Raw genomic sequence first — 22,148 nt, 5'->3', positions numbered from 1 at the left:
TCGACTGTTTCCCCGTTGTTGTGACATCCCGATTTTTTTTATTACTGTAAATTGTGGTGTAAACGGGACCATTGTTTCAATCCCCTCCGCCTTTTCAGCAATGATGTGGTACCCACATTGAAGGGGGGGGGGAGGGGTCAGCCTCAATTCCTCACCACACAAATGCGTGCTGTACTTTGCATTACCTTACAACTGCTCGGGCTGTGTTGCAAAAGCGCAAAGGAGTGTGCGCTGGATGCAGTTGACGTTTAAAAATGGCGACTGCCCGCTCCCACCCCAGCAGCTCACCTTTATACCCAACGCATAAGTCGACTGACAATTTTGGAGGGATTCCTTTGGCACCTGACCTGTACATTGACATCGATGGTAGATCAGCACGGCAGCACAGTGGTTAGCACTGTGACTTCACAGCTCCAGATTACCAGATTCGATTCCCGGCTTGGGTCACTGTCTGTGCGGAGTCTGCACATTCTCCCCGTGTCTGTGTGGGTTTCCTCCGGGTGCTCCGGTTTCCTCCCACAAGTTCCGAAAGACGTGCTGTTAGGTGAATTGGACATTCTGAATTCTCCCTCTGTGTACCCGAACAGGCGCCAGAATGTGGCCACTAGGGACTTTTCACAGTAACTTCATTGCAGTGTTAATGTAAGCCTACTTGTGACAATAAAGATTATTATCATTTCAGCTTTTCTCCATTTAATGCTTCAAACATTCTTTAAGTGAAAGATATATTCCTGTTTTCAGTCTCGAGCTGGCATTTCCCATCTTGATCCTGTCTTCCCTCGTCCTCTCTTGACGAGGGAAACATTTATTGACCATTGAAATAAAAGCAAAATACTGCGGATGCTGGAAATCTGAAATGAAACAGAAAGTGCTGGAAAAACTCAGCAGGTCTGGCAGCGTGTGTGGGGAGAGAAACAGAATTAACATTTCGAGTCCAATCTGGACACTTCGGAACATATGTTGGCCATTCCTTGATTCTTTATGGATTCAATAGCTCTTTCAAAGAGCTAGTATTGGCCGGAGGGGCTGAATGTGCTGCTTGGTTCCATGATGAATCTAAAGCCGCGATTTCTAGGTTGGGGAACACATTCCTCTGACTCTGACAGCCCCCCCGCCCCCCCTCCACCATTTTATACTCAACTGAGCTTCGATTGGCAGCAGGCGTGATCTCCACCTTCCCTTGGACTTAAATCCCTCCTGGGAGAGCTGTCATCCAATCAGGTCGGCTGACAGCTCTCCAGCTCATCCAGGCACGGCGCTGCAGTGGCCAGAAGAGGAACTGCAATGCCGTGCCTGAGATGAAGTCACAGGAACCCTACTGATGGTAAATATCAGAGGACCAGTGAAGGGGAGGGTAGTGGATACCCTGGGAAGTTGATACGGTGGGCGGGGCAGGGGAATGCAGTTGGGGGATAGATCTGAGGGGGGACAGCCGTGGGTCTCCGGTCCCTGAGCAGAAGGAAAAATCCCAATCTGAAAGGACCTTTCAATGGAGGTGCCCTCACCTAACTATGCCCCCCAGCTTACCCTCCTCCACCTGAGATCGGGTGTAGGATTTTTTCCAGATTCCCACCCTCAGTCATCAGGCACCTGCCAGTGTACAAAATGAGCCTTGGAAAGAAAAGGCCCTTAAATGGTCATTCAGCAGGGCATGGCAGGCTTTCATGGAATCCCAATAGTGCAGAAGGAGGCCATTCGGCCTATCGAATCTTCATCCGCCCTCCAAAGGAACACCGTACCTAGGCCCAATCCCCTGCCCTATTCCCGTAACCCCAGGCATTAATCACGGTTAGTCCACCTAGCCTGCATATCTTTGGACTGTGGGAGGAAACCGGAACACCTGGAGGAAACCCGGGGAGAATGTGCAAACTCCACACAGATAGTCACCCGATGCTGGAATTGAACCTTTCCCTGTTGCTGTGTGGCAGCAGTGCTAACTACCCCGTGCCACCTTCTTTTCCGAGGCCCTGTCCACCCCACGTCCAGGACTTGGCGGGAGGGATCCTGGAGGGAGTCCCATCCATATGGTTTTACGCTCCTCACCACCCACCTCCCCCGCCTCAGAAGCCACCTTGGGAGGGAAGCGTAAAACTCTAGCCTCAGTTTATATGGAATCACATTGACATCCAAGGATGTGGAATTAATGAGCCTCTTCAGAGTGCGGCCAGCAGATGGCGGAAATGTTCCAGTTATTATCTCTTGCACTTGTTTTCCACACAGTCGAGACATTATTCCCATCAGATACTGAATCAGGCTATAGGTTCACTCCTTTCTGGTCAGAACTGTGGATAAATATTTTGACCAGCAGACTCTTCAGGTATTTTTTCTATGATCTGACTGGCTGGAAGTATTAGCGGATAAAGCAATGACAAATTAAACCAGCAACAGGAAATGCTGGAAACACACACAGCGGGTCATAGAACATACAGTGCAGAAGGAGGCCATTCGGCCCATCGAGTCTGCACCGACCCACTTAAGCCCTCATTTTCACCCTATCCCTGCAACCCAATAACCCCTCCTAACCTTTTTGGTCACTAAGGGCAATTTAGCATGGCCAGTCCACCTCACTTGCACGTCTTTGGACAGTGGGAGGAAACCGGAGCACCCGGAGGAAACCCACGCAGACACGGGGAGAACGTGCAGACTCCACACAGACAGTGACCCAGTGGGGAATCGAACCTGGGACCCCGGAGCTGTGAAGCCACAGTGCTAGCCACTTGTGCTACCGTGCTGCCCTAGCCGTGCTGGGTCAGTAGAGTAACTCTAGGTAGAGCAGGCAAAACATCTTGGATTTGTTTGGCACACTTAGAATCATAGGGATTCCGCCGAAGGTCAGCTGAGCTGCCCAGTCTCCCAGGGCGGGTCCCACTACGACGAGGTCAGAAACGCCCAGCCACAATGTGGTACAAGGGGGGTGTTCAGCCATTGAGTTCATGCTGGCTCTCTTCGGAGCAGCCCAATGAGTCCCATCTCCACACTCCATCCCTGTAATCCGGAAAGTTTATTTCCTTCAAATCCCTCTCCAGTTTCTGGTGGTACCCCTGGTATTGGGATCTATCCCCTTCGTCTCGGTGACCCCGGGCAAGTGCCGTTCAATTCTCCACAAACTGGGACCAGGCAGAATGGCCCTTGTAGGGGTCACCCAAGTGTCCCCAGCTGCACGCCCTCTAGGCAGGGTGGTTGCCTGGCACTGCTGGTGGCATCTGGGTCCCCTGGCATTGCCAGTCTGGCACCCTGGCAGTGCCACCAGAGTACCAAAGTGGCATTGCCAAGGTTCCCTGGTGGCACGGCCAGCTGGCAGGGACACTGCCAACATGCCAGGCTGGCATTGCCAAGGTTCCAAGCTGGCATTTCGTACGCAGTGGCAATCGGGCTGGGGCACTGCCAGACCTCTTCATAGTGAATTGGGGCTTTGTGGGGGCTTCGGAGATTGTCCTGATCTCTCGCTATCCTGAGGATTTCCGGCGAGCGGAGACCTTCGGTGCAGAAACCGGGGCTTCGTGTGGCCTTGGCTGTGCGTTCCTGCTGAGGCCCCCGACCTAACCTGAGTCCCGGTCAATAGCATTGTGTTTCTCGGCACTGTGAGCGCCGGAAATCGCGCGGCTAAACGTGCTCGCTCTGGGACTTTCTCCCATTTAGTTAACTCACGCCAGAGGTCTATTAACGACCATTGTCGATTGTTGTAAAAACCCATCTGGTTCACTAATGCCCTTTAGGGAAGGAAATCTGCCGTCCTCACCCGGCCTGGCCTACACATGACCCCAACATTGTTGGCCCTTAAATGGAATGGCCCCGCAAACCACTCGGTTCAAAGGGCAATGAGGGACGCCCTTCTAATCAAGAAACAAAGTCTGGATTGTAAAGGGAAACATCTGCTGACAGGGACAGTGTGTCAGACCACACCCTGGAACAATTCCATCCGCCAGTGATTGGCTAGTGGGAAATTTCCCCGGATCTCCCCTGAACGTCAACCTATCAACTTGGATGTTTCTTGTGGGCGGCTTCCATCATTAATACAATACAGGTCATGGATCAACCATACATTAGCGGCGAAGACCCTTCAGTCCATCATGTTCCTGTCATCTTTCTGATCTCCCATCTCCCTGCTCTCCCTACTGTTCGTACCTAATCTGGCCTGCATGTGACTCCAGACCCAGAGCAACCTGATTGATTCTTAGGTGCCCTCGGTAACGGCCTGACAAGCCACTAAGTTCTGATTTTTCTATTTGTTCTTTACAGGCATGTGGCGTGGCCAGCATTTATTGTCCATCACTAATTGCCCCTTGACAAGGTGGGGCTGTGCTGCCTTCTTGAAGCCGCTGCAGTCCTTGAGGTGTAGGTACACCCACCGTGCTGTCAGGGAGGGAGCTCCAGGATTTGGACCCGACGACACTGAAGGAACGGCTGATATATTTCCCAGTCAGGATAGGGAGTGACTTGGAGGGGAACCTCCAGGTGGGGGGGGTGATCCCAGGTATCTGCTGCTCTTGTCCTTCTAGATGGTGGTGGCCGTGGGTTTGGAAGGTGCTGCCTGAGGAACCTCGGTGAGTTCCTGCAGTGAACCTTGTCGATGGTGCACATGGCATCCGGTCTGTCTACTGTATCTTTCATACTTTGACCGCATCACTACATGAGTTGGGTTGGTTAGCTCAGCTGGCTGGGCGGCAGGTTCGTGATGCGGAGTGACGTCCACAGCGCAAGTTCAATTCCCGCACCGGCTGAGGCTATCCTTCATGGGCCAATCCTTCATTGCCTGAGGCGTGGTGACCCTCAGGTTAAACTATCGCTGGTCAACTCTGTTGTCAGAAGGAGGAAGTTGCCACTGGTCCTCAGGGATTATAATTTACAACAAGGAACCTACAGATAAAAAGTTGCATCTTGTAGATGGTACACACACTGCTCGCCCTGTCAGTAACTCGGACACCTCCTGAAAGAAGAAAAGAGAATTTTGTTCACAGTGCCTGACTGAAGAAAAAAAAGTTTGCATAACTCGGAATTTACCAATCGAATTGCTCAAGTCCAAGTATGAATACTTTGTTGCTGTTATGGGGTTGTTGCTGGCTTCATTGTGTTCTCTCGGAGGCATTTCTGGTGCAGGCAGAGACGGGAACAATCGAGCCCAGTTTCCGCTCTGTCTGAACCATGGCTTGCAAGCAGCAGGCTGAGGGTTTGGCCGAGTATCTCAATTGCCCCATCTGCCTGGATCTCTTCACCGAGCCGGTGATCCTGGACTGTGGCCACAACTTCTGCCAGGGCTGCATCGAGCGTTATTGGCAGGAGGGCGAGAGGGTGTCGTGCCCCGAGTGCAGGAAGGTGTTCCAGGAGAGGAACCTGCGGCTGAACCGGGCACTGGGCAACCTGGCGGACAGGGCACGCAGGCTGCTGGTGCAGGAGGAGGCCAGCGATGGGACGGCGCAGCAGGAGGAGGAGGAGGAGGAGGAGGGGGTGGAGGCAGGCTCCGTCCCCCAGGCACCCGGGGGCGGTCACAGCCCCGGGCCGGGGGGGAAGCAATTCCGCTTCTACTGCGGCGAGCACCGGGAGGAACTCAAGCTCTTCTGTGAGACGGACAAGGAGCTGATCTGTGTGATGTGCCTGGACGGCAGAGCTGGCCAAGGTCATCGCTCCCACAACTTCATGCTCATCAGCGAAGCCGTGGAGATGTATAAGGTAAAAAGCACAACACACGAAAGAGGCAGTGTGCCAATGTAATGGGCTGGGTTCTCTGCTCCCAGCCGCCTGCCACTAACAGCGCCATTCTCTACCCAGCCGCCTGCCACTAACAGCGCCATTCTCTACCCAGCCGCCTGCCACTAACAGCGCCATTCACTACCCCTGCCGCCTGCCACTAACAGCGCCATTCTCTACCCAGCCGCCTGCCACTAACAGCGCCATTCTCTACCCAGCCGCCTGCCACTAACAGCGCCATTCTCTACACCAGCCGCCTGCCACTAACAGCGCCATTCTCTACACCAGCCGCTTGTCACTAACAGCAACATTCTCTACCCAGCCGCCTGCCACTAACAGCGCCATTCTCTACCCAGCCGCCTGCCACTAACAGCGCCATTCTCCACCCCAGCCGCCTGCCACTAACAGTGCCATTCTCTACCCCAGCCGCCTGCCACTAACAGCGCCATTCTCTACCCCAGCCGCCTGCCACTAACAACGCCATTCTCTACCCCAGCCGCCTGCCACTAACAGTGCCATTCTCTACCCCAGCCGCCTGCCACTAACAGCGCCATTCTCTACCCGAGCCGCCTGCCACTAACAGCGCCATTCTCTCCCCCAGCCGCCTGCCACTAACAGCGCCATTCTCTACCCAGCCGCCTGCCACTAACAGCGCGATTCTCTACCCCAGCCGCCTGCCACTAACAGCGCCATTCTCTACCCAGCCGCCTGCCACTAACAGCGCCATTCTCTACCCCAGCCGCCTGCCACTAACAGCGCCATTCTCTACCCCAGCCGCCTGCCACTAACAGCACCATTCTCCACCCCAGCCGCCTGCCACTAACAGCGCCCTTCTCTACCCCAGCCGCCTGCCACTAACAGCACCATTCTCTACCCCAGCCGCCTGCCACTAACAGCGCACTTCTCTACCCCAGCCGCCTGCCACTAACAGCGCCCTTCTCTACCCCTGCCGCCTGCCACTAACAGCGCCATTCTCTCCCCCAGCCGCCTGCCACTAACAGCGCCATTCTCTACCCAGCCGCCTGCCACTAACAGCTCCATTCTCTACCCCAGCCGCCTGCCACTAACAGCGCCCTTCTCTACCCCTGCCGCCTGCCACTAACAGCGCCATTCTCTCCCCCAGCCGCCTGCCACTAACAGCGCCATTCTCTACCCCAGCCGCCTGCCACTAACAGCGCCATTCTCTCCCCCAGCCTCCTGCCACTAACAGCGCCATTCTCTCCCCCAGCCGCCTGCCACTAACAGCGCCAATCTCTACCCCAGCCGCTAGTCACTAACAGCGCCATTCTCTACCCCAGCCGCCTGTCACTAACAGCGCCATTCTCTACCCCAGCCGCTTGTCACTAACAGTGCCATTCTCTACCCCAGCAGCTTGCCACTAACAGCGCCCTTCTCTCCCCCAGCCGCCTGCCACTAACAGCGCCATTCTCTACCCCAGCCGGCTGCCACTAACAGCGCCATTCTCTACCCCAGCCGCCTGCAACTAACAGCGCCATTCTCTCCCCCAGCCTCCTGCCACTAACAGCGCCCTTCTCTCCCCCAGCCGCCTGCCACTAACAGCGCCCTTCTCTCCCCCAGCCGCCTGCCACTAACAGCGCCATTCTCTACCCCAGCCGCCTGCCACTAACAGCGCCATTCTCTCCCCCAGCCGCCTGCCACTAACAGCGCCATTCTCTACCCCAGCCGCTTGCCACTAACAGCGCCATTCTCTCCCCCAGTCGCCTGCCAATAACAGCGCCCTTCTCTCCCCCAGCCGCCTGCCACTAACAGCGCCCTTCTCTCCCCCAGCCGCCTGCCACTAACAGCGCCATTCTCTACCCCAGCCGCTTGCCACTAACAGCGCCATTCTCTCCCCCAGCCGCTTGCCACTAACAGCGCCATTCTCTACCCCAGCCGCCTGCCACTAACAGCGCCCTTCTCTCCCCCAGCCGCCTGCCACTAACAGCGCCATTTTCTACCCCAGCCGCTTGCCACTAACAGTGCCATTCTCTACCCCAGCCGCCTGCCACTAACAGCGCCATTCTCTACCCCAGCCGCTTGCCACTAACAGCGACATTCTCTACCCCAGCCGCCTGCCACTAACAGCGCCATTCTCTCCCCCAGTCGCCTGCCAATAACAGCGCCCTTCTCTCCCCCAGCCGCCTGCCACTAACAGCGCCATTCTCTCCCCCAGTCGCCTGCCAATAACAGCGCCCTTCTCTCCCCCAGCCGCCTGCCACTAACAGCGCCATTCTCTACCCCAGCCGCTTGCCACTAACAGCGCCATTCTCTCCCCCAGCCGCTTGCCACTAACAGCGCCATTCTCTACCCCAGCCGCCTGCCACTAACAGCGCCCTTCTCTCCCCCAGCCGCCTGCCACTAACAGCGCCATTCTCTACCCCAGCCGCTTGCCACTAACAGCGCCATTCTCTCCCCCAGTCGCCTGCAACTAACAGCGCCATTCTCTACCCCAGCCGCCTGCCACTAACAGCGCCATTCTCTCCCCCAGCTGCCTGCCACTAACAGCACCATTCTCTACCCCAGCCGCTTGCCACTAACAGCGCCATTCTCTACCCCAGCCGCCTGCCACTAACAGCGCCATTCTCTCCCCCAACCGCCTGCCACTAACAGCACCATTTTCTACCCCAGCCGCCTGCCACTAACAGCGCCATTCTCTCCCCCAGCCGCCTGCCACTAACAGCACCATTCTCTACCCCAGCCGCTTGCCACTAACAGCACCATTCTCTACCCCAGCCGCCTGCCACTAACAGCGCCATTCTCTACCCCAGCCGCCTGCCAATAACAGCGCCATTCTCTCCCCCAGCCGCTTGCCACTAACAGCGCCATTCTCTACCCCAGCCGCCTGCCACTAACAACGCCATTCTCTACCCAGCCGCCTGCCACTAACAGCGCCATTCTCTACCCCAGCCGCCTGCCACTAACAGCGCCATTCTCTACCCCAGCCGCTTGCCACTAACAGCGCCATTCTCTCCCCCAGCCGCCTGCCACTAACAGTGCCATTCTCTACCCCAGCCGCCTGGCACTGACAGCGCCATTCTCTCCCCCAGCCGCCTGCCACTAACAGCGCCATTCTCTCCCCAGCCGCCTGCCACTAACAGCGCCATTCTCTCCCCCAGTCGCCTGCCACTAACAGCGCCATTCTCTCCCCAGCCGCCTGCCACTAACAGCAGCATTCTCTCCCCCAGCCGCCTGCCACTAACAGCGCCATTCTCTCCCCAGCCGCCTGCCACTAACAGCAACATTCTCTACCCCAGCCGCCTGCCACTAACAGCGCCATTCTCAACTCTAGCCGCCTGCCACTAACAGTGCCATTCTCTCCCCCAGCCGCCTGCCACTAACAGCGCCATTCTCTACCCCAGCCGCCTGGCACTAACAGCGCCATTCTCTCCCCCAGCCACCTGCCACTAACAGCGCCATTCTCTCCCCCAGCCGCCTGCCACGAACAGCGCCATTCTCTCCCCCAGCCGTTTGCCACTAACAGCGCCATTCTCTACCCCAGCCTCCTGCCACTAACAGCGCCATTCTCTCCCCAGCCGCCTGCCACTAACAGCGCCATTCTCTACCCCAGCCGCCTGCCACTAACAGCGCCATTCTCTCCCCAGCCGCCTGCCACTAACAGCGCCATTCTCTACCCCAGCCTCCTGCCACTAACAGCGCCATTCTCTACCCCAGCCTCCTGCCACTAACAGCGCCATTCTCTACCCCTGCCGCCTGCCACTAACAGCACTATTCTCTACCCCAGCCGCCTGCCATGAACAGCGCCATTCTCTACCCCTGCCGCCTGTCACTAACAGCGCCATTCTCTCCCCCAGCCGCCTGCCACTAACAGCGCCATTCTCTCCCCCAGCCGCCTGCCACTAACAGCACCATTCTCTACCCCTGCCGCCTGCCATGAACAGCGCCATTCTCTACCCCTGCCGCCTGTCACTAACAGCGCCATTCTCTCCTCCAGCCGCCTGCCACTAACAGCGCCATTCTCTACCCCAGCCACCTGCCACTAACAGCGCCCTTCTCTACCCCAGCCGCCTGCCACTAACTGCGCCATTCTCTCCCCAGTCGCCTGCCACTAACAGATCCATTCTCTACCCCAGCCGCCTGCCACTAACAGCGCCATTCTCTCCCCCAGCCGCCTGCCACTAACAGCGCCATTCTCTCCCCCAGCCGCCTGCCACTAACAGCGCCATTCTCTACCCCAGCCGCCTGCCACTAACAGCGCCATTCTCTCCCCCAGCCGCCTGCCACTAACAGCACCATTCTCTACCCCAGCCTCCTGCCACTAACAGCGCCATTCTCTACCCCTGCAGCCTGCCACTAACAGCGCCATTCTCTACCCCAGCCGCCTGCCACTAACAGCGCCCTTCTCTCCCCCAGCCGCCTGCCACTAACAGCGCCATTCTCTACCCCAGCCGCCTGCCACTAACAGCGCCCTTCTCTACCCCAGCCGCCTGCCACTAACAGCGCCCTTCTCTCCCCCAGCCGCCTGCCACTAACAGCGCCATTCCCGCCCCCAGCCGCCTGCCACTAACAGCGCCATTCTCTCCCACAGCCGCCTGCCACTAACAGCGCCATTCTCTACCCCAGCCGCCTGCCACTAACAGCGCCCTTCTCTCCCCCAGCCGCCTGCCACTAACAGCTCCATTCTCTCCCCCTGCAGCCTTCCACTAACAGCACCATTCTCTACCCCTGCCGCCTGCCACTAACAGCGCCATTCTCTCCCCCAGCCGCCTGCCACTAACAGCGCCTTTCTCATACCCCAGCCGCCTGCCACTAACAGCGCCATTCTCTACCCCAGCCGCCTGCCACTAACAGCGCCATTCTCTACCCCAGCCGCCTGCTACTAACAGCGCCATTCTCTACCCCAACCGCCTGCCACTAACAGCGCCCTTCTCTCCCCCAGCCGCCTGCCACTAACAGCGCCATTCTCTACCCCAGCCGCCTGCCACTAACAGCGCCATTCTCTCCCCCAGCCGCCTGCCACTAACAGCGCCATTCTCTACCCCAGCCGCTTGCCACTAACAGCGCCATTCTCTCCCCCAGTCGCCTGCCAATAACAGCGCCCTTCTCTCCCCCAGCCGCCTGCCACTAACAGCGCCCTTCTCTCCCCCAGCCGCCTGCCACTAACAGCGCCATTCTCTACCCCAGCCGCTTGCCACTAACAGCGCCATTCTCTCCCCCAGCCGCTTGCCACTAACAGCGCCATTCTCTACCCCAGCCGCCTGCCACTAACAGCGCCCTTCTCTCCCCCAGCCGCCTGCCACTAACAGCACCATTTTCTACCCCAGCCGCTTGCCACTAACAGTGCCATTCTCTACCCCAGCCGCCTGCCACTAACAGCGCCATTCTCTACCCCAGCCGCTTGCCACTAACAGCGCCATTCTCTACCCCAGCCGCCTGCCACTAACAGCGCCATTCTCTCCCCCAGTCGCCTGCCAATAACAGCGCCCTTCTCTCCCCCAGCCGCCTGCCACTAACAGCGCCATTCTCTCCCCCAGTCGCCTGCCAATAACAGCGCCCTTCTCTCCCCCAGCCGCCTGCCACTAACAGCGCCATTCTCTACCCCAGCCGCTTGCCACTAACAGCGCCATTCTCTCCCCCAGCCGCTTGCCACTAACAGCGCCATTCTCTACCCCAGCCGCCTGCCACTAACAGCGCCCTTCTCTCCCCCAGCCGCCTGCCACTAACAGCGCCATTCTCTACCCCAGCCGCTTGCCACTAACAGCGCCATTCTCTCCCCCAGTCGCCTGCAACTAACAGCGCCATTCTCTACCCCAGCCGCCTGCCACTAACAGCGCCATTCTCTCCCCCAGCTGCCTGCCACTAACAGCACCATTCTCTACCCCAGCCGCTTGCCACTAACAGCGCCATTCTCTACCCCAGCCGCCTGCCACTAACAGCGCCATTCTCTCCCCCAGCCGCCTGCCACTAACAGCACCATTTTCTACCCCAGCCGCCTGCCACTAACAGCGCCATTCTCTCCCGCAGCCGCCTGCCACTAACAGCACCATTCTCTACCCCAGCCGCTTGCCACTAACAGCACCATTCTCTACCCCAGCCGCCTGCCACTAACAGTGCCATTCTCTACCCCAGCCGCCTGCCAATAACAGCGCCATTCTCTCCCCCAGCCGCTTGCCACTAACAGCGCCATTCTCTACCCCAGCCGCCTGCCACTAACAACGCCATTCTCTACCCAGCCGCCTGCCACTAACAGCGCCATTCTCTACCCCAGCCGCCTGCCACTAACAGCGCCATTCTCTACCCCAGCCGCTTGCCACTAACAGCGCCATTCTCTCCCCCAGCCGCCTGCCACTAACAGTGCCATTCTCTACCCCAGCCGCCTGGCACTGACAGCGCCATTCTCTCCCCCAGCCGCCTGCCACTAACAGCGCCATTCTCTCCCCAGCCGCCTGCCACTAACAGCGCCATTCTCTCCCCCAGTCGCCTGCCACTAACAGCGCCATTCTCTCCCCAGCCGCCTGCCACTAACAGCAGCATTCTCTCCCCCAGCCGCCTGCCACTAACAGCGCCATTCTCTCCCCAGCCGCCTGCCACTAACAGCAACATTCTCTACCCCAGCCGCCTGCCACTAACAGCGCCATTCTCAACTCTAGCCGCCTGCCACTAACAGTGCCATTCTCTCCCCCAGCCGCCTGCCACTAACAGCGCCATTCTCTACCCCAGCCGCCTGGCACTAACAGCGCCATTCTCTCCCCCAGCCACCTGCCACTAACAGCGCCATTCTCTCCCCCAGCCGCCTGCCACGAACAGCGCCATTCTCTCCCCCAGCCGTTTGCCACTAACAGCGCCATTCTCTACCCCAGCCTCCTGCCACTAACAGCGCCATTCTCTCCCCAGCCGCCTGCCACTAACAGCGCCATTCTCTACCCCAGCCGCCTGCCACTAACAGCGCCATTCTCTCCCCAGCCACCTGCCACTAACAGCGCCATTCTCTACCCCAGCCTCCTGCCACTAACAGCGCCATTCTCTACCCCAGCCTCCTGCCACTAACAGCGCCATTCTCTACCCCTGCCGCCTGCCACTAACAGCACTATTCTCTACCCCAGCCGCCTGCCATGAACAGCGCCATTCTCTACCCCTGCCGCCTGTCACTAACAGCGCCATTTTCTCCCCCAGCCGCCTGCTACTAACAGCGCCATTCTCTCCCCCAGCCGCCTGCCACTAACAGCACCATTCTCTACCCCTGCCGCCTGCCATGAACAGCGCCATTCTCTACCCCTGCCGCCTGTCACTAACAGCGCCATTCTCTCCTCCAGCCGCCTGCCACTAACAGCGCCATTCTCTACCCCAGCCACCTGCCACTAACAGCGCCCTTCTCTACCCCAGCCGCCTGCCACTAACTGCGCCATTCTCTCCCCAGTCGCCTGCCACTAACAGATCCATTCTCTACCCCAGCCGCCTGCCACTAACAGCGCCATTCTCTCCCCCAGCCGCCTGCCACTAACAGCGCCATTCTCTCCCCCAGCCGCCTGCCACTAACAGCGCCATTCTCTACCCCAGCCGCCTGCCACTAACAGCGCCATTCTCTCCCCCAGCCGCCTGCCACTAACAGCACCATTCTCTACCCCAGCCTCCTGCCACTAACAGCGCCATTCTCTACCCCTGCAGCCTGCCACTAACAGCGCCATTCTCTACCCCAGCCGCCTGCCACTAACAGCGCCCTTCTCTCCCCCAGCCGCCTGCCACTAACAGCGCCATTCTCTACCCCAGCCGCCTGCCACTAACAGCGCCCTTCTCTACCCCAGCCGCCTGCCACTAACAGTGCCCTTCTCTCCCCCAGCCGCCTGCCACTAACAGCGCCATTCCCGCCCCCAGCCGCCTGCCACTAACAGCGCCATTCTCTCCCACAGCCGCCTGCCACTAACAGCGCCATTCTCTACCCCAGCCGCCTGCCACTAACAGCGCCCTTCTCTCCCCCAGCCGCCTGCCACGAACAGCTCCATTCTCTCCCCCTGCAGCCTTCCACTAACAGCACCATTCTCTACCCCTGCCGCCTGCCACTAACAGCGCCATTCTCTCCCCCAGCCGCCTGCCACTAACAGCGCCTTTCTCATACCCCAGCCGCCTGCCACTAACAGCGCCATTCTCTACCCCAGCCGCCTGCCACTAACAGCGCCATTCTCTACCCCATCCGCCTGCTACTAACAGCGCCATTCTCTACCCCAACCGCCTGCCACTAACAGCGCCATTCTCTCCCCCAGCCGCCTGCTACTAACAGCGCCATTCTCTACCCCAGCCGCCTGCCACTAAAAGCGCCATTCTCTACCTCAGCCGCCTGCCACTAACAGCGCCATTCTCTCCCCCAGCCACCTGCCACTAACAGCGCCATTCTCTCCCCCAGCCGTCTGCCACTAACAGCGCCATTCTCTACCCCAGCCGCCTGCCACTAACAGCGCCATTCTCTCCCCCAGCCGCCTGCCACTAACAGCGCCATTCTCTACCCCAGCCGCCTGCCACTAACAGCGCCATTCTCTCCCCCAGCCGCCTGCCACTAACAGCGCCATTCTCTCCCCCAGCCGCCTGCCACTAACAGCTCCATTCACTACCCCAGCCGCCTGCCACTAACAGCGCCATTCTCTCCCCCAGCCGCCTGCCACTAACAGCGCCATTCTCTACCCCAGCCGCCTGCCACTAACAGCGCCATTCTCTCCCCCAGCCGCCTGCCACTAACAGCGCCCTTCTCTCCCCCAGCCGCCTGCCACTAACAGTGCCATTCTCTCCCCCAGCCGCCTGCCACTAACAGCGCCATTCTCTACCCCAGCCGCCTGCCACTAACAGCGCCATTCTCTCCCCCAGCCGCCTGCCACTAACAGCGCCATTCTCTCCCCCAGTCGCCTGCCACTAACAGCGCCATTCTCTCCCCCAGTCGCCTGCCACTAACAGCGCCATTCTCTCCCCCAGCCGCCTGCCACTAACAGTGCCATTCTCTACCCCAGCCGCCTGCCACTAACAGCGCCATTCTCTCCCCCAGCCGCCTGCCACTAACAGCGCCATTCTCTACCCCAGCCGCCTGTCACTAACAGCACCATTCTCTCCCCCAGCCGCCTGCCAATAACAGCGCCATTCTCTCCCCCTGCCGCCTGCCACTAACAGCGCCATTCTCTACCCCAGCCGCCTGCCACTAACAGCGCCATTCTCTCCCCTAGCCGCCTGCCACTAACAGCGCCATTCTCTCCCCCAGCCGCCTGCCACTAACAGCGCCATTCTCTCCCCCTGCCGCCTGCCACTAACAGCGCCATTCTCTACCCCAGCCGCCTGCCACTAACAGCGCCATTCTCTCCCCCAGCCGCCTGCCACTAACAGCGCCATTCTCTACCCCAGCCGCCTGTCACTAACAGCTCCATTCTCTCCCCCAGCTGCCTGCCACTAACAGCGCCATTTTCTACCCAGCCGCCTGCCACTAACAGCGCCATTCTCTACCCAGCCGCCTGCCACTAACAGCGCCATTCTCTACCCCAGCCGCCTGTCACTAACAGCTCCATTCTCTCCCCCAGCTGCCTGCCACTAACAGCGCCATTCTCTACCCAGCCGCCTGCCACTAACAGCGCCATTCTCTACCCAGCCGCCTGCCACTAACAGCGCCATTCTCCACCCCAGCCGCCTGCCACTAACAGCGCAATTCTCTACCCAGCCTCCTGCCACTAACAGCTCCATTCTCTACCCCAGCCGCCTGCCACTAACAGCGCCCTTCTCTACCCCAGCCGCCTGCCACTAACAGCACCATTCTCTACCCCAGCCGCCTGCCACTAACAGCGCACTTCTCTACCCCAGCCGCCTGCCACTAACAGCGCCATTCTCTACCCCCGCCGCCTGCCACTAACAGCGCCATTCTCTCCCCCAGCCTCCTGCCAGTAACAGCGCCATTCTCTCCCCCAGGCGCCTGCCACTAACAGCGCCATTCTCTACCCCAGCCGCGAGTCACTAACAGCGCCATTCTCTACCCCAGCCGCCTGTCACTAACAGCGCCATTCTCTACCCCAGCCGCTTGTCACGAACAGTGCCATTCTCTACCCCAGCCGCCTGCCACTAACAGCGCCCTTCTCTCCCCCAGCCGCCTGCCACTAACAGCGCCATTCTCTACCCCAGCCGGCTGCCACTAACAGCGCCATTCTCTACCCCAGCCGCCTGCCACTAACAGCGCCATTCTCTCCCCCAGCCTCCTGCCACTAACAGCGCCCTTCTCTCCCCCAGCCACCTGCCACTAACAGCGCCCTTCTCTCCCCCAGCCGCCTGCCACTAACAGCGCCATTCTCTACCCCAGCCGCCTGCCACTAACAGCGCCATTCTCTACCCCAGCCGCCTGCCACTAACAGCGCCATTCTCTCCCCCAGTCGCCTGCCAATAACAGCGCCCTTCTCTCCGCCAGCCGCCTGCCACTAACAGCGCCCTTCTCTCCCCCAGCCACCTGCCACTAACAGCGCCATTCTCTACCCCAGCCGCTTGCCACTAACAGCGCCATTCTCTCCCCCAGCCGCTTGCCACTAACAGCGCCATTCTCTACCCCAGCCGCCTGCCACTAACAGCGCCCTTCTCTCCCCCAGCCGCCTGCCACTAACAGCGCCATTCTCTACCCCAGCCGCTTGCCACTAACAGCGCCATTCTCTACCCCAGCCGCCTGCCACTAACAGCGCCATTCTCTACCCCAGCCGCTTGCCACTAACAGCGCCATTCTCTCCCCCAGTCGCCTGCCAATAACAGCGCCCTTCTCTCCCCCAGCCGTCTGCCAATAACAGCGCCATTCTCTACCCCAGCCGCCTGCCACTAACTGCGCCATTCTCTCCCCAGTCGCCTGCCACTAACAGATCCATTCTCTACCCCAGCCGCCTGCCACTAACAGCGCCATTCTCTCCCCCAGCCGCCTGCCACTAACAGCGCCATTTTCTCGCCCAGCCGCCTGCCACTAACAGCGCCTTTCTCTACCCCAGCCGCCTGCCACTAACAGCGCCATTCTCTCCCCCAGCCGCCTGCCACTAACAGCACCATTCTCTACCCCAGCCTCCTGCCACTAACAGCGCCATTCTCTACCCCTGCCGCCTGCCACTAACAGCGCTATTCTCTACCCCAGCCACCTGCCACTAACAGCGCTATTCTCTACCCCAACCGCCTGCCACTAACAGCGCCCTTCTCTCCCCCAGCCACCTGCCACTAACAGCACCATTCTCTCCCTCAGCCACCTGCCACTAACAGCGCTATTCTCTACCCCAGCCGCCTGCCACTAACAGCGCCATTCTCTACCCCAGCCGCCTGCCACTAACAGCGCCATTCTCTACCCCAGCCGCCTGCCACTAACAGCGCCCTTCTCTCCCCCAGCCGCCTGCCACTAACAGCGCCATTCTCTACCACAGCCGCCTGCCACTAACAGCGCCCTTCTCTCCCCCAGCCGCCTGCCACTAACAGCGCCATTCTCTGCCCCAGCCGCCTGCCACTAACAGCGCCATTCTCTACCCCAGCCGTCTGCCACTAACAGCGCCATTCTCTCCCCCAGCCGCCTGCCACTAACAGCGCCATTCTCCACCCCAGCCGCCTGCCACTAACAGCGCCCTTCTCTCCCCCAGCCGCCTGCCACTAACAGCGCCATTCTCGCCCCCAGCCGCCTGCCACTAACAGCGCCATTCTCCACTCCAGCCGCCTGCCACTAACAGCGCCCTTCTCTCCCCCAGCCGCCTGCAACTAACAGCGCCATTCTCTCCCCCTGCAGCCTTCCACTAACAGCACCATTCTCTACCCCTGCCGCCTGCCACTAATAGCGCCATTCTCATACCCCAGCCGCCTGCCACTAACAGCGCCATTCTCTACCCCAGCCGCCTGCCACTAACAGCGCCATTCTCTACCCCAGCCGCCTGCTACTAACAGCGCCATTCTCTACCCCAACCGCCTGCCACTAACAGCGCCATTCTCTACCCCAGCCGCCTGCCACTAACAGCGCCATTCTCTCCCCCAGCCGCCTGCTACTAACAGCGCCATTCTCTACCCCAGCCGCCTGCCACTAACAGCTCCATTCTCTACCCCAACCGCCTGCCACTAAAAGCGCCATTCTCTCCCCCAGCCTCCTGTCACTAACAGCGCCATTCTCTACCCCAGCCACCTGCCACTAACAGCGCCATTCTCTCCCCCAGCCGCCTGCCACTAACAGCGCCATTCTCTACCCCAGCCGCCTGCCACTAACAGCGCCATTCTCTCCCACAGCCGCCTGCCACTAACAGCGCCATTCTCTACCCCAGCCGCCTGCCACTAACAGCTCCATTCTCTACCCCAACCGCCTGCCACTAAAAGCGCCATTCTCTCCCCCCGCCTCCTGTCACTAACAGCGCCATTCTCTACGCCAGCCACCTGCCACTAACAGCGCCATTCTCTCCCCCAGCCGCCTGCCACTAACAGCGCCATTCTCTACCCCAGCCGCCTGCCACTAACAGCGCCATTCTCTCCCCCAGCCGCCTGCCACTAACAGCGCCATTCTCTACCCCAGCCGCCTGCCACTAACAGCGCCATTCTCTCCCCCAGCCGCCTGCCACGAACAGCGCCATTCTCTCCCCCAGCCGCCTGCCACTAACAGCTCCATTCACTACCCCAGCCGCCTGCCACTAACAGCGCCATTCTCTCCCCCAGCCGCCTGCCACTAACAGCGCCATTCTCTACCCCAGCCGCCTGCCACTAACAGCGCCCTTCTCTCCCCCAGCCGCCTGCCACTAACAGCGCCATTCTCTACCCCAGCCTCCTGTCACTAACAGCGCCATTCTCTCCCCCAGCCGCCTGCCACTAACAGCGCCATTCTCTACCCCAGCCGCCTGCCACTTACAGCGCCATTCTCTACCCCAGCCGCCTGCCACTAACAGCGCCATTCTCTCCCAAGCCGCCTGCCACTAACAGCGCCATTCTCTACCCCAGCCGCCTGCCACTAACAGCGCCATTCTCTACCCCATCCGCCTGGCACTAACAGCGCCATTCTCTCCCCCAGCCGCCTGCCACTAACAGCGCCATTCTCTACCCCAGCCGCCTGCCACTTACAGCGCCATTCTCTACCCCAGCCGCCTGCCACTAACAGCGCCATTCTCTCCCAAGCCGCCTGCCACTAACAGCGCCATTCTCTACCCCAGCCGCCTGCCACTAACAGCGCCATTCTCTACCCCATCCGCCTGGCACTAACAGCGCCATTCTCTACCCCATCCGCCTGCCACTAACAGCGCCATTCTCTCCCCCAGCCGCCTGCCACTAACAGCTCCATTCTCTCCCCCAGTCGCCTGCAACTAACAGCGCCATTCTCTCCCCCAGTCGCCTGCCACTAACAGCGCCATTCTCTCCCCCAGCCGCCTGCCACTAACAGCGCCATTCTCTACCCCAGCCGCCTGCCACTAACAGCACCATTCTCTACCCCAGTCGCCTGCCACTAACAGCGCCATTCTCTCCCCCAGCCGCCTGCCATTAACAGCGCCATTCTCTCCCCCAGTCGCCTGCCACTAACAGCGCCATTCTCTCCCCCAGCCGCCTGCCACTAACAATGCCATTCTCTCCCCCAGCCGCCTGCCATTAACAGCGCCATTCTCTCCCCCAGCCGCCTGTCACTAACAGCGCCATTCTCTCCCCCAGCCGCCTGCCACTAACAGCGCCATTCTCTACCCCAGCCGCCTGCCACGAACAGCGTCATTCTCTCCCCTAGCCGCCTGCCACTAATAGGGCCATTCTCTCCCCCAGACGCCTGCCACTAACAGCGCCATTCTCTACCCCAGCCGCCTGCCACTAACAGCGCCATTCTCTACCCCAGCCGCCTGCCACTAACAGCGCCATTCTGTACCCCAGCCGCCTGCCACTAACAGCGCCATTCTCTCCCCCAGCCGCCTGCCACTAACAGCGCCATTCTCTACCCCAGCCGCCTGTCACTAACAGCTCCATTCTCTCCCCCAGCTGCCTGCCACTAACAGCGCCATTCTCTCCCCCAGCCGCCTGCCACTAACAGCGCCATTCTCTCCCCCAGCTGCCTGCCACTAACAGCGCCATTCTCTCCCCCAGCCGCCTGCCACTAACAGCGCCATTCTCTCCCCCAGCTGCCTGCCACTAACAGCGCCATTCTCTCCCCCAGCCGCCTGCCACTAACAGCACCATTCTCTTCCCCAGCCGCCTGCCACTAACAGCGCCATTCTCTCCCCCATCCGCCTGCCACTAACAGCGCCATTCTCTACCCCAGCAACCTGCCACTAACAGCGCCATTCTCTCCCCCAGCCGCCTGCCACTAACAGCACCATTCTCTTCCCCAGCAACCTGCCACTTACAGCGCCATTCTCTCCCCCAGCCGCCTGTCACTAACAGCGCCATTCTCTACCCCAGCTGCCTGCCACTAACAGCGCCATTCTCTACCCCAGCCGCCTGCCACTAACAGCGCCATTCTCTACCACAGCCGCCTGGCACTAACAGCGCCATTCTCTACCCCAGCCGCCTGCCACTAACAGCGCCATTCTCTACCCCAGCTGCCTGCCACTAACAGCGCCATTCTCTACCCCAGCCGCCTGCCACTAACAGCACCATTCTCTACCCCAGCCGCCTGCCACTAACAGCACCATTCTCTCCCCCAGCCGCCTGCCATTACCAGCGCCATTCTCTACCCCAGCTGCCTGCCACTAACAGCGCCATTCTCTACCCCAGCCGCCTGCCACTAACAGCACCATTCTCTACCCCAGCCGCCTGCCACTAACAGCACCATTCTCTCCCCCAGCCGCCTGCCACTAACAGCGCCATTCTCTCCCCCAGCCGCCTGCCACTAACAGCGCCATTCTCTACCCCAGCCGCCTGCCACTAACAGCGCCATTCTCTCCCCCAGCCGCCTGCCACTAACAGCACCATTCTCTACCCCAGCCGCCTGCCACTAACAGCACCATTCTCTCCCCCAGCCGCCTGTCACTAACAGCGCCATTCTCTACCCCAGCCGCCTGCCTCTAACAGCGCCATTCTCTCCCCCAGCCGCCTGCCACTAACAGCGCCATTCTCTACCCCAGCCGCCTGCCACTAACAGCTCCATTCTCTACCCCAGCTGCCTGCCACTAACAGCGCCATTCTCTACCCCAGCAACCTGCCACTAACAGCGCCATTCTCTACCCCAGCCGCCTGCCACTAACAGCGCCATTCTCTCCCCCAGCCGCCTGCCACTAACAGCGCCATTCTCTACCCCAGCAACCTGCCACTAACAGCGCCATTCTCTACCCCAGCCGCCTGCCACAAACAGCACCATTCTCTCCCCCAGCCATCTGCCACTAACAGCGCCATTCTCTCCCCCAGCCGCCTGCCGATAACAGCGCCATTCTCTACCCCTGCCGCCTGCCACTAACAGCACCATTCTCTCCCCCAGCCGCCTCCCACTAACAGCGCCATTCTCTCCCCCAGCCGCCTGCCACTAACAGCGCCATTCTCTCCCCCTGCCGCCTGCCACTAACAGCACCATTCTCTACCCCAGGCGCCTGTCACTAACAGCGCCATTCTCTCCCCCAGCCGCCTGCCACTGACAGCGCCATTCTCTACCCAGCCGCCTGCCTCTAACAGCGCCATTCTCTCCCCCAGCCGCTTGTCACTAACAGTGCCATTCTCTACCCAGCCGCCTGCCACTGACAGCACCCTTCTCTACCGCAGCCACCTGCCACTAACAGCGCCATTCTCTACCCCAGCCGCCTGCCACTAACAGCACCATTCTCTACCCCAGCCGCCTGCCACTAACAGCGCCATTCTCTACCCCAGCCACCTGCCACTAACAGCGCCATTCTCTACCCCAGCCGCATGCCACTAACAGCGCCATTCTCTCCCCCAGCCGCCTGCCACTAACAACGCCATTCTCTACCCCAGCCACCTGCCACTAACAGCGCCATTCTTACTCCAGCCGCCTGCCACTAACAGCGCCATTCTCTACCCCAGCCGCCTGGCACTAACAGCGCCATTCTCTACCCCAGCCGCCTGCCACTAACAACGCCATTCTCTACCCCAGCAACCTGCCACTAACAGCGCCATTCTCTCCCCCAGCCGCCTGCCACTAACAGCGCCATTCTCTACCCCAGCCGCCTGCCACTAACAGCTCCATTCTCTACCCCAGCCACCTGCCACTAACAGCGCCATTCTCTCCCCCTGCCGCCTGCCACTAACAGCACCATTCTCTACCCCAGCCGCCTGCCACTAACAGCACCATTCTCTACCCCTGCCGCCTGCCACTAACAGCGCCATTCTCTCCCCCAGCCGCCTGCCACTAACAGCGCCATTCTCTACCCCAGCCACCTGCCACTAACAGCGCCATTCTCTCCCCCTGCCGCCTGCCACTAACAGCACCATTCTCTACCCCAGCCGCCTGCCACTAACAGCACCATTCTCTACCCCTGCCGCCTGCCACGAACAGCGCCATTCTCTACCCCTGCCGCCACCCACTAACAGCACCATTCTCTACCCCTGCCGCCTGCCATGAACAGCGCCGTTCTCTACCC

General features: G+C 60.0%; 1 protein-coding gene across 1 annotated transcript in view; it reads left to right on the top strand.

The window, feature by feature from the left end:
• The first annotated feature begins 5,120 nt into the window (after positions 1-5,120).
• The window catches only part of LOC140389160 (nuclear factor 7, brain-like), a 60,858-nt gene continuing 43,830 nt past the window's right edge, over positions 5,121-22,148 (top strand). The window contains exon 1 of the mRNA XM_072473321.1: positions 5,121-5,667. Within this exon, the coding sequence (XP_072329422.1) occupies positions 5,143-5,667 (525 nt within the window). The 5' untranslated portion in view covers positions 5,121-5,142. The remainder of the gene's footprint in view (positions 5,668-22,148) is intronic.

This window comes from Scyliorhinus torazame, chromosome 14, assembly GCF_047496885.1.
Source record: "Scyliorhinus torazame isolate Kashiwa2021f chromosome 14, sScyTor2.1, whole genome shotgun sequence".
Taxonomy (NCBI): Eukaryota; Metazoa; Chordata; class Chondrichthyes; order Carcharhiniformes; family Scyliorhinidae; genus Scyliorhinus; species Scyliorhinus torazame.
Note: the sequence above shows the minus strand (reverse complement) of the source record. Positions and strands in the feature narration are given on the sequence as shown.